General features: G+C 39.2%; 1 protein-coding gene across 1 annotated transcript in view; it reads right to left on the bottom strand.

The window, feature by feature from the left end:
• The window catches only part of LOC131095407 (zinc finger RNA-binding protein-like), a 77,969-nt gene that overhangs the window by 16,930 nt on the left and 48,316 nt on the right, over window positions 1-12,723 (bottom strand). Inside the window, exons 7-12 of the mRNA XM_058043102.1 lie at window positions 9,928-10,119; window positions 6,369-6,657; window positions 5,252-5,445; window positions 3,719-3,838; window positions 2,619-2,764; window positions 2,059-2,221 (exon numbers count right to left, since the gene is read on the bottom strand). Coding sequence (XP_057899085.1) covers window positions 2,059-2,221; window positions 2,619-2,764; window positions 3,719-3,838; window positions 5,252-5,445; window positions 6,369-6,657; window positions 9,928-10,119 — 1,104 coding nt within the window. The remainder of the gene's footprint in view (window positions 1-2,058; window positions 2,222-2,618; window positions 2,765-3,718; window positions 3,839-5,251; window positions 5,446-6,368; window positions 6,658-9,927; window positions 10,120-12,723) is intronic.

Raw genomic sequence — 12,723 nt, 5'->3', positions numbered from 1 at the left:
GGACCTACTGGAGCAAGTCCAGAGGAGGCCACCAAGATGATCACAGGGCTGGAGCATCTCTCCTAGGAAGACAGGCTGAGAAAACTGGGGCTGTTCAGCCTGGAGAAGAGAAGGCTCTAGGGAGATCTTAGAGCACCTTCCAGTACCTAAAGGGGGCCTACAAGAGAGCTGGAGAGGAACTTTTTACAAGGGCATGTAGTGAAAGGACAAGGGCTTTAAACTGAAAGAGAATAGGTTTACATTAGATATTAGGAATAAATTCTTTACTGTGAGGGTGGTGAGGCCCTGGAACAGGCTGTCCAGAGAAGTTGTGAATGTGCCATCCCTGGAAGTGTTCAAGCCCAGGTTGGATGTGGCTCTGAGCAACCTGGTCTAGTGGAAGGTGTCCCTGCCCATGGTAGGGGGTTGGAACTAGATGACCTTTAAGGTCCATTCCAAACCAAACTATTCTATAATTCTATTATATACTTTCAAGTTCACAGGTGATGTGTGACCAAAAACCAAACATGGCTAAACAACAGAATATTCAAACCTCAAATTATTGAGACGTAAGGAAACATAAAGTATCCTTAATAACTTACCCTGATCACAATCAATCATATCTGTAAAAAACATGAGATGTATTTAAAAAATAAATTGGGAAATCCCAGGATCAAAAGTACCTCCCCAACATAAATATCTATTGTCTTTCTGTTAACTGGGAAATACTTGCATACTGCCATAAAATAAAGTATCCATGATTACTTTCATAGAATCACAGAAAAATTCAAATAGAAAGGGACCTCAGGAGGTCCTCTAGTCCAGCCTCCTGTGGAAACCATGGTCAGCTATAAGACTATATCATGTTGCTCAGAGCTTCATCCAGTTGGTTCTTGAAAACTGCCAAAGAGGGAGCTTCACAACATCTGTGTGGAGAAAAAAAGAAAAAAAATCCTGTATTCAGTTTGCACTTTTTTTGTCTCAGCTTAAGCTGGTATATCTCACCCTCTCACTGTAAAGAGCCTGGCACCATTATCTTTATAACGCACTGGTATTAGAAGGCTATTACATCCCACTGAAGCTCTCTTCTCCAGCCTGAACAGGCCCAGATCCCTCAAGTCTCTCCTCACAGGGCACACTACAGACCCCTGATCCCAGCAGCCACACCTGCTGTAGTTTATCAGAATCTGTCTTGTACTGGAAAGTCCAAAACTGAATGCAGTATTGCAGTTTGGGTCTCATGAAAGTGGATCACTTCCTTTTATCTACTGGTTATGCTTCTGTTAATATCACCATGGATGCTATTAGCCTTGCTTGCTGCCAGGGCACATGGTTGGTTCACATTCAGCTTACTACCATCTGCCAAGAACCCCAGATGCCTTTCAGCAGGGCTTCTATCCAGCCCTTCAGTGCAAGCAGTTATGCCCTCCCAAGTGTAGCATTAGGCATTTGTCCTTGCAGAATTCCATAAAGTTCCTGTTGGTCCATTCTTCCAATCTGTCTAGGTCATGCTGGATAGCAGCCCTACCCTCAAAGGTATCAACTGTTCTCCCTACTGGAACCAATTCAGTTTCATGTCAGCTGCAAACCTGATGAGCACGAACTCACTCCATCACCTTTCAGATCATTGATGAGATGCTAATGAGAAAAATCCCGGGATAAACACATGCAGCACTGCACTTGTTTACTGACCTCCAGGTAGAGTATGGCCCACCACTAAACCATTATCCTCTGGGACTGATGATCCAACCACTTTTTATCCATACATTTGTCCACAATTAGATAAATAAAAGTATAATGCAATTAAATAAGAAGTAGTACACAAATCCAGAGTGACTTTTATTTCAGAAGAAACAATATTTGTCTTCAAGGCATCCTTTTGTCATATAAGTGGGCTTATTTTGAAAGCGGTCCAACTATAGAGTTTCATTAGTATAATTTTTTCTTCACTTTTCTATATGCTTTATTAAGAAACGCTGGAGACAACTGAAGTAGCACTGAATAATTTATAGTTCTTAACTGTGCGTCTTGGTAAGCATTTTCTTCTTTCTTTTTTTCCCCTCAAGCTAAGAAACTCACGGCTGGTCCTTGGGGCTGAGGAGGCATTCCTGGCCTAACTCCCAGCAGGCCTAGAGATCCTGGAGGACCATGAGGATATCCTCCATCTGGTATTCTGCGACGGTCATCCCAGTGATGCTGCTCTTCCTCCATTCTCCTCCAGTACATGTCCTCTTCATATCGCCTGAAGTACATCAAAATGTCCTCTTTATATAGCAGTTAATACTTCCAACCATTCTAAATAAATTCTTGGATGTTCTCACTAACTCATTTCTAGTAATCAAGAACAAATACCAATGAACTCCAGAGGGTACCTAAAATGAATGGTTATTTTGAAAGCAGGTCTGAATTCATAGGGAATAATTCTAGTGAGTCTACATTCCTCAGAGAGATTGAACAAAAAACCCAAAACAAAACAAAACAAAAAAAAATCCTGAGGGATAATGACAACTTAATTTAAAACAAGACAGTATAGAGCTCCCAAAACAAGTATTTAAAATAAGTCATTACAGATGAAGAGTTAGTTTTAGATAATCTGACTGCAACTTTGTCTCATTTGCTGATAAAACAGAATGCATTACCTCATTTCCATCCTCCAGCGTTCTTCCTCTTCTCGCCTTCTCCAGTATTCTTCTTTCTGCATCTGTTTCCTCATCTTCTCTTCTTGAATTTTTCTTGCTCGAATACTGGGCTTTACTTCTACTTGTAAATCTGGGTTTACTTTTTTCTAGTTCAGAAAAATAACAAATGAAATGTTGGTTTGCCTCTTATCATCTCAAGGTTATGGAGTTCTTCTGACATGTTTAGCACACACTACAAGTCTATGATAAAATCAAGGGGAGTAAAATGCAGTTTTAGAACCGCACTGAAAAAACAGCTGAAGAAAAATCTGTGTCTGGTATTTTAAAGGAAAGAAACAGCAATGTACTACATATAGCATTAATTCCTTTTTCAGCTATGTGAGAACAAAACTATCTAAAATTAAAATGCTGCATGAAATACTAAGTAATTTGCTGTTCATTCTGTAGCAGGATGATTACAATATAGCCTGAAAAAAAACCATTTCATCTTAACTACTGTGCGCTTCCTGATGCCCTGTTCCTGAAGGGTCCCTCATACTGGACCATAATCATAAGACACTAAAGAAATTTTTCTGGCAATTTTTTCTTTCCTCTTCTTTCATCCCTTTCATGATTATGCAGGCCCATTGTATCTCCTGTGACCACAGTAAATTCTTTTTATATAATCTTAATACACCATGTGTCACTATAGGTGTCTCTCCATTCATGACTAAAATGTCTGCAAATACTTGTTTCTCAAATGTCTCCATAAGGGGTTTATGTGGTTTATCCTGCCAAAAACATTGACCCTTTGAAATTTATGGTAAGCAACAAAGCACCTACTATTGCTTGCACACACTGTACAATATTTTAATGTTGGAAAAAAAATGCCTGAAAGCAATGTTCAGAATGTTTAAAGCAACACCCAAACAAAAATGCAGTTTCAGTCTGCATTACAACTTTAAAGACTATACTCCCTCAGAAATATATTTCTCTAGCTTTTTTTATATGCTGTTTAGTCAGAGCACCTACTTCTGACTAGTCTTTAATTATAAGAACATGTAATCAGTCATCTGTCATCTCGTAGACTTCCAGATAAAAGTATTAGCATTTTTACCAACCTTATACTGAAGTCTGTGCCGCCTCCCTTTTAAGTGCATCTCTTTGGCATTAGGATCATTAAAACTGCATTCACAAAGTTTACAGTGAAAGCGGATCACCTTTCCTTCATCATTTCTTACCTGGAAAATAAAAGTTATAAAACACATTTACTTTTTTTTTAACAAAAGCTGATTTAAAAATTAATCGAATTCAGTGACACTGGGTAATGTCTACCCATCTCAAAACATGCTTAAAACTTCACACAGGAACTGAAAAAAGGCAAAATAGAACTTTCAATTCTGACAGACACACCATGGTGTTTGGTAAGGAACAAAGTTCTTCAACAGCTTTAAACTTGAGCCCGAACATAATGAGTTGAATAATTACAAACTATGAAAAATTTGCATCATATTTCATCCACATATCTCATTCCACCAACATGAAGAATGCCCCACTGAGGTCAAAAGAAACATGCACAGTACAAAAATGTAAACATATGCACAAGCCTTTGCAGGTTCAGTGCCTTATCACTCTTATCTTCAAGAAGGACCCAGGGAATTACAGGCCAGTTAGCTTCACCTCAATCCCTGGGAAGGTGATGGAGCACCTAATTCTGGACACCAGTTCCAGGCACATTAAGGACAAGAAAATCATCATCAGTAGTCAGCATGGCTTCACCAAGGGAAAGTCATGCTTGTTCAACTTGATAAACTTCTGCAATGAAGTGACTGGCCTGGTAGATGAGGGGAAAGCAGTTGATGTTGTCTACCTGGACTTCAGTAAGACCTTTGACACAGTCTCACCATAATATGCTCATAGACTAACTGTTGATGTAAGGGCTGGATAAACATACAGTGAGGTGGATCAAAAGCTGGCTGAATGGCAAAGCCCAGAGGGTGGTGATCAGTAGAATGAAATTTAGTTGAAGGCCAGTAGCTAGCAGTGTATCCCAGGGCTCAATGTTGGGTCTAATTCTGTTTAACATATTCATTATTGATCTGGTGATTGGGCAGAGTGCACCCTCAACAAGTTTGCTTATGACACAAAACTGAATGCAGTGGCTGATATGCCAGAGGGTTGAGCTGCTGTCTAGAGAGATCTCAACAGGCTGGAGAAACGGGCTGACAGGAACCTTGTGAAGTTCAACAGGGAGAAGTACAAAGTCCTGCATCTGGGGAGGAACAGCCTTGTGCCAATATATGCTGGGGGCCACCCAACTGGAAAGCAGATTGACAGAAAAGGCCCTGGGGGTCCTGGTGAACACTAAGTTAAACTTGAGTCAACAATGTGCCCTTGCTGCAAAGGCGGCAAATGGCATCCCAGGCTGCATTCAACAAAGTATTGCTAGCAGATTGAGAAAGCTAATCGTTCCTCTCTAACTCAGCACTGGTGAGGTCACACCTGGAGTCTTGTGTCCAGTTCTGGGCTCCGCAGTGCAAGAGAGACATGGACATAGTAGAGAGAGTCCAATGAAAGGCCACAAAGATGATGAAGGGACTAGAACCTCTCTCCATATAATAGCTAAAAAATAATCCATGTTTTCATATCAATACCTCTTCCACATAGTCATGGCCCACTGGCTGGACATCACTTTGCAAGGCAGCAAGATTCGTAGATGTCACTGGTTCAGCTGCTGTGTCTGGTTTTACTTCCTGTGTTTGTATTGTAGCAGCAGTTGTTACTTTAACACTTTCAGCTGATTTCATTTCTTCCAGTTTACTTCCTGTTGTCTGAAGTTTATTACCACCTACAAATCAAAAAAGTTAAATCTCTAACTTTCATAAAATGAGAATTATACATGATGTGCAAACTGAAGAGTTTATTTGCAAGTATCAGTGTTCTGGTCAAAGTATTATCAGTCTGAATTTTAGTTAAACTAAACATTTTTAAATACTATTAAAGTTGGTTTTTTTTAAAGCTAAAACAAACTTATTTAAAAACCTAGTTTTTTATTTTAGCAAGAAATCTTTTGCTTTATATAGTTGTAATTGTAATTTTCATGCTTTTTCAAGAGATAGGACTGAATGGGAACAACTCAGCAAATATATTTTAATTTTTTTTGTCATCAGATTTGTTTTCTTTTTGCAAATAGATCCAAGAAAGTACAAACATTAAAAGGTTTTGAGGGACTAAAAAAGACAGCATACTTTCAGTGTTGCAACTGCATAGATCTTTCCTTTGAGAGCAAGTTAGCTTACTATTGAACAACTGCTTTCTGTCTCTAAATGTCTGTCATGCTTATTTCATAAGTTTCCACTGTTAAATTTCCAGTGTTACAATAATGTTTCAGTTTCCCAGTTACCAATTGCCAACCTACTGCAGGCTGTGTTAACAGGCCAGGCTGTGAACTGAAATTAGAAGCAACTGGACTATAATCTGCAATACTCCAGCAGCTACTACAGAAGAAACCAAAGGTGGGAGGCTTTTTCTGAAGGTGGGAGAGGCCTCCAGGAGAGGTCAGGTGAAGACAAAAGGGCAGAAAACAGTATAAACTGTGAAGCAAAATTTCGAAACACATTCTTATTTTCCCCATTAGTAATAATTCTCGTAAACACAACAGAATTACTCATGCAGAAGTTAATTAAATATATTTGTACTTGTTGCACTAAAATATTTTTAAAAACTATAGAATAGGTTAGGTTTAAAATAAAGACTGACTTCTGTACTTGCCAACAAAGTTTATTTTTGGTGGAGATATTTTCTTTACAGCTATATTAGCAGCGGTTGAAGATGTTTTGTTGTTGGACACAGTGTTAAGTGGTGCATTTGCCGTGGGAGTAAGAATTTTCACTGTAGAGGATGCAACAGAGGAGTTCACAGTACTGCTGCTAGTTGCTATATCTGAAGCAGAAGCAGTTGGTTTAGAAGCAGATGTGGATGTTGAAGTTGCAGCTTGGGTAACCACATTTGGTTCAGTTGATGGAATAGGTTTGCCAAGTTTTGTATGCAACTTTACTACCTATAAAAATAACAAGAAATTAATAATATTATCTCCTTGGGGTTGCTATAAAAAATTGAACTTGTTATAGGTTATTGAAGCTTTAACAAAAACATCAATATCACCAGTGATATTGATATTTTTATTTTATTTCAAAGTTATTGCCTCTTTACTAAAAGCAATCTCAGGAGGAAAAGAAAGGGACATGCAAAAGTTCTTATCGTCTGTGATGAGGAAATAGTTAATATTTATCTCAGGTTGCTTATTTCCCCTAGAAATTCACACATTTACTCCAAAAGCTGTGTAAATAAGAACAGAAAGTCAATAAACTCACAAGCCAGTAAAACTCACAAAACAGTTTGGGCAAAATGTTTCCAACGTGACTATTTTGTTGCCTGGTTGCTTTTTATTCTCCCTCCAAAAATTGTAGTATGCTGAACTATTTTAGTTATTTTAGTTCCAAATAATATTTGTAAATAAGTTATTTAATTCAGATTCAACACTGTCTCTTTTCATCACTACATTTTAAGAATATTTATAGACTTTCCAGGTTACCTAGCAAAATGGAAGATATTCCTTGGACAAAGGCTTTCTTTTCTTTTTGTTAAAGCACATCTGCAGAAAGAGTTAAGGAGGATGCAAAAGGCATATTTCAGAGCTCTTTATCTCCTTGAAAGTTAAGAGGTATGTGCTTATTCTTAGAAGTAATAAGCAGAGGCCTTTTTACAACACACTTGAGATAGAATAATACTTCTTTTTGGTGACAGCTAACCATCACCTGAAAAAGCAATACATGCAGTCCATAAGAACAAAACATGCAGAATGAAAACTGGAGACTGGGTTTGAAAGTAGCAGTAAAAAAAATGCAAATCTGCTAGCTGTGTCTTTAATGCAAATACATGTACACAATCAGGTTCAACAAGGTGAAGTAGCAGATCCTGCACTTGGGTCACAACAACCCCCTGCAGCGCTACAGGCTTGGGGAAGAGCAGGTGGAAAGATGGAATAGGAACAAGGAGTGTTGGCCAACAGCCAGCTGAACTTGAGCCAGCCTGTGCCCAGGTGGTCAAGATGGCAAATGACATACTGGCCTGTAACAGAAATACTGCGGTCAGCAGGACTAGGGAAGTGACTGTCCCTTTGTACTTGGCACTGGTGAGGCCACACCTTGAATCCTGTGTTCAGTTTTGGGTCCCTCAAAACCAGACAGATGTTGAGGTGGTAGAGTGCATCCAAATAAGGGCAACAAAACTGGTAAAAGGTCTAGAGCACAAGTCCTATGAGGAGCGGCTGAGGGAGCTGGGGCTGTTTAGCCTGAAGAAAAGGAGGCTCAGATGAGACCTTATCACTCTCTACAACTACCTGAAAGGAGGCTATAGCCAGGTGGGTGTTGGTCTCTTCTCCCATGTAGCAAGAGCTAGGACAGGAGGAAATGGCCTCAAGTTGTGCCAGGGGAGGTTTAGATTGGATATTAGGAAAAATTTCTTCACTGAAAGGGTTGTCAAGCATTGGAAGAGGCTACTCAGGGAAGTGGCTGAGCCACCATCCCTGGAGGAATTTAAAAGTCATGAAAGACATGTAGATGTGGTGCTTAGGGACATGGTTTAGTGGTGGACTCGGCAGTGTTAGTTTAACAGTTGGAGTCAATGATCTTAGAGGGCTTCTACACCCTAAATAATTCTATGATATGCACACAAGTGTATACATACACTTCTTAGCTTTTTATTCTTATTTTAAGCATGTTCCTCATCAGAATACAGACATATTAATGTCATGTAATATTACAAATTTAAGTTCAAGAAACTCTTCTAGATTACTTTTTTCCCACTAGAATGCACAAGATTCTTCAGTGTACCAAAGAAAGAGTCCTTTGAGATTTCATTTTTGCAAAGATGACAACCTAACTTAGTATTAGTTAGCAACTATCTATGAGGAAGAGAAAAGGACGTCCAAATATACAAAGATAATATATTATTGTACTCCATATACCTATGGAGTTATTGGGCACAACACAAAAATGTAATGACTCAACTTCATTAATGAAAGAACAAACTAGGCAAATCTATATAAATGATAATTTTTGTTCTTCTACTAACAAAAAAAATTTGGAAAATTATTTTAAATTTGCTATGAGATTTATTTACTTGAATAGGAATGATATTACTGATGCCACTTTGTACAGTGTTCTGAGATACAAAGGTCTATAAAAGCTGAATATTATTACATTGTTACTTACATTAATAATTCCACAGCTTTGAGGAAAATCTGTAATATGGGTGATCAAGAGAGACAGGGAAGACTTTGAGATGATCAAAGAATCTGATTTTATTGTGGGATACAAATGCTTATATAGTATTTTAGGAAGGCTAGTAATGTTTTACTACAATGATTGGGTTAAAAATTGCATAAATAAACTTATGCATTTTACAACATCTCCTGCTTGCAGAATTTGAGGTAATTTTCTTTTTCCTGTAAATCCGTCAGATTTAATATTCTTGCAATCTTGATTTAATTCTCAAAGTTCTGTTTGGTCTTGCCAAGGCATTTTATTTATCAAATCTCTTATGTTAATAAGGTCCAAAGTACTCTCTGTTTTGTGTACCCCAATACTGTAATACCTAAACATGCATTCTACACTGCACCATTCCATTTATTGTCGTATGACCAAATTTAGAACACAGGTCACAGGAGTTCACAGTGCAGCTCATAGTCTTAATTCTAAAATGTTCACCTAACTGCACACAGACAATAGGGGAAGCATGCTCACCAAAATTCTTTAAACATGCTCATAAAATCTACTACAGGAAATTGTTCCTTGTTTCCATATGCCTTTTTTTTTTTTTTTTTTGCAAGAAATACCAAAAAGTGATACATAATAATCTCATTCCTTGGCACTGACTCAGTTTACAGTATTTCAAAGCACAGAGCACTTCACAGTGCCAAATAAGAATGTCAAGACAAGTCTTGAAAAGTGTTAGGGGGCACAAGCATGCTACTGCATGTCCTCATTGACACTTTTCCCCATCTTGCTCTATACCTTCTTCCTACTATTTACATACCTTTCCCAATATATCCTCATCTCCTTGATGCTGTGGCAATATGTTTTCCCCCTTTCTCCCAACAAGGCCCTTGTACTAGTGAGCTTAAAGATAATTTTGAAACAAAAAGCAGAACTGTCTTTAAACAAAATTCTAATTATATTCTTTCTGCGTATTTTCTCCTAAAATGAGAAAAATTATGGGAAGAAATATATGACTGACTTGTATAATATAGATGAGAGAAAGTTCTTACTTTCTGATGTTTGGCTCCACGGATATGGGCAGCGTAAGCATCTGCTCCTGTACAAGACACATCACAAAGCTCACAGCGCAACTGATTCTGAGTTCCACGAGCAGAAGTACTGTTGTTATTGGTGTTCTGGGAAGCTTTTAATGCCGCTTCTTTCTTTTTGTGTTTCTGGCCTTCTAAGTGTTCTTTATAAGTCTGTTTAAATGAAAAATACACACAGCTGGTTTTGAACTGTTTGTTCATCATTCATGTGTATACATGTAATATAGAGCATAGCATAAAAGACATGTTTTGTATGAAAAATACTTCCTACACTGAACATTGCTTCCCTATGACATGTTTTAAGGCATAAGCAGGCCACTTCCAAAACCAAGATATTTTCTTCACCACCAGGATTCCAATCTTGGGTAATACAAAACGGTCTTTACTCCTCTACCTTCTCACTTCCTCAGTCAAGTACTGGTCAACATATATTACCATTGAAAGCCTGATAAGATCAGAAAACTGTCTCAGTTGCATTTTCCCACACTGCATTGAATTATTCTTGATTTTGAATTTTCCTCAAACTGCAAGACCACAGTTATTAAATGTATCCACATAACTAAAAAAGTAAATTCAAAAAAAGGTAGCGCATAAATAAAGCTATGCTGAAAATAAAATACAGAAGTTGCTATTTGTTCCTATACTAACACTGGCAATCTATGGAGCAGACAGGGTAGAAAATAATGACTAATTTACCTAAAGAGTGAGAACTGTTTTGCCAAACACACACACAAATATTTCATTGATTGATATCTACTTTTTTATGCACTTGTATCCCCTTTGAAAATAAACTGGGATGCTGGAATAAAATGAATACATTTTCAGGATTACCATCGCGTTCATTTAACACAATATGGCTTTCAGTGGGGGCAGAGGAACCCACAGAGGCTGCTTCTGAGAGAGAAGCTCCTCAAAACTTCGATGTCCAGTAGAGCAAATCCCTGAATACTCTGACAATGGACATATTGGCTGGCCCAATTACAGAAGTTAGTAATGCTTCTGTGATGGCATATTTAAAAACAAAAAAACATGTGCAAGCTCTCTTTCTTTCTCCCCTCAGAGGGGTGGTGAGAGGGCCGCCAGGCCCCTTCCTGGTGTGGCCGGGACTCTTTTTGGCGCGGCCACTGAGGCTGTGCTGCTGGGGCACTATCCCAGCACCGCGAGCAGCCACGGGGCCGAGACCATGTGGCCATGTGGCCAGTGCCCAGAGCGCTCATGCGGCCGAGGGCGGCTGTTGCCATCCTGGCGCTGGGAGCGGCTGCATGGCTGGGATCGGTGCAGCTGGGGTGGTGCCACGCGGCAGCTGCCATCTCAGCATGGCTCGCAATGAACTTTACTTGCTTAGACACTTTTAGCCCAGCCATGCTGCGAACAGGAGGGCAGAAGCAGCAGTAGCTTTTCCTTTTTGGCGCCCCACATGAGGACAGGCGCTGACTGGAACTGGCAGCCGGAGCAGCTCATGCGGTGCCAGCGGGGACCATGTGACCAACAGTGAGAGGCATAGCAAGTAATTCTCCAATGTGGAGCCTAGACAGGCTCAACCTTTCAGCACTGTGGAACTCTATAAAAACTTTTCAATTTATAGAACTTGAGAACAAATGAACCAATGGACACCAATTTTCTCCCAAGTCAGAGAAAAGGAAAAGGTGAAGACACATGAGGAGAACATGGTGACACTAAGGTCGGTGAAAAATGAGGGAGGAGGAGGAGGTGCTCTGGGCATTGGAGGTGAGATTCTTCTGCAAGCCATGGTGAGGACTATAATACAACAAACGGGGTTTTTTCCCTGTAATTCATGAAGTGCATGGGGGATATGTAGAAGCCTACTTGCAGCCTGTGAGAAAAGATAGGCTAGAGCGTGTGAATGCTGAAAAGCTGTAATTTAGTGACAAACTTGAACATAGAGAGAGGACCTTTGCTTCCAGGAAAAAAGGAAGAGGATCCTTGCTTCCAAACTAGAACAGCTCATCCTTAAAAGACTGTAGCCCATGAACTAAATGACCCATGCAAACAGTTGTGGGAAGACCGTTTGCCTGTGGGAAGGACTCATGTTGCAGCAGGTTGGGAAGGACTGCTACTTGTGAAAATTAGAACCATGTTGGAGAAGTTCACAGAGAACTGTCTCCTGTGGGAAGGACCCCATGGCACAGCACTCCTCTCCCTAAGCAAACTGAAGAAAGATTTTTAGAAATGACAAACTGATTAAAAACCCCATGTTTTGTCTCCCTGCACTGTTGCTGGGAAGGAAAGAGGGGAGGGGGGGAAAGGTGCTCTAAAGGTTTATTTTAGTTCTCATTATCCTCTTTTAATCCTGTTAATAATTTTTTCTTTATACCTTTTAAGTTTTGAGCCTGTTTTGCCCTTAGAATGTTTTCTCCTAATTCTTATCTCACCCTGCGAGCCTTTTAGTTTTTCTTTCCCCCTCCTCTGCTCAACTATAGCAGAGGAGAATGAGTGAATGGTTTTTGTGGGTGCCTGGCTTCTAGCCAGTGTCAAACCATGACAACCATTCACAAAGTTTTGAAAAAAGTATTTTCTAAGAAGTTTGCTATGTTAAAAAGAAAATAAAATTCAAAGTTTAGAATACTTCTGGAGTCGAAAGCACAGCTGAAGCTTCTCTGTCCAAGCTAAGGAGATGCATCTTTTTGTCTTCTCTTATGGCCTCTTTCTGTCATAGCATACATTTTCATTTAATTATTCATTTAGTATAAGTATAGAATCAGGTCTTTAAAAATTAACAAATATTCTTAAAGGGGC

Source organism: Melospiza georgiana, chromosome W, assembly GCF_028018845.1.
Source record: "Melospiza georgiana isolate bMelGeo1 chromosome W, bMelGeo1.pri, whole genome shotgun sequence".
In the NCBI taxonomy this organism is placed as follows: domain Eukaryota; kingdom Metazoa; phylum Chordata; class Aves; order Passeriformes; family Passerellidae; genus Melospiza; species Melospiza georgiana.
The sequence above is the reverse complement of the archived record's forward strand: the minus strand, read 5'-3'. Positions and strand labels throughout refer to the sequence as shown.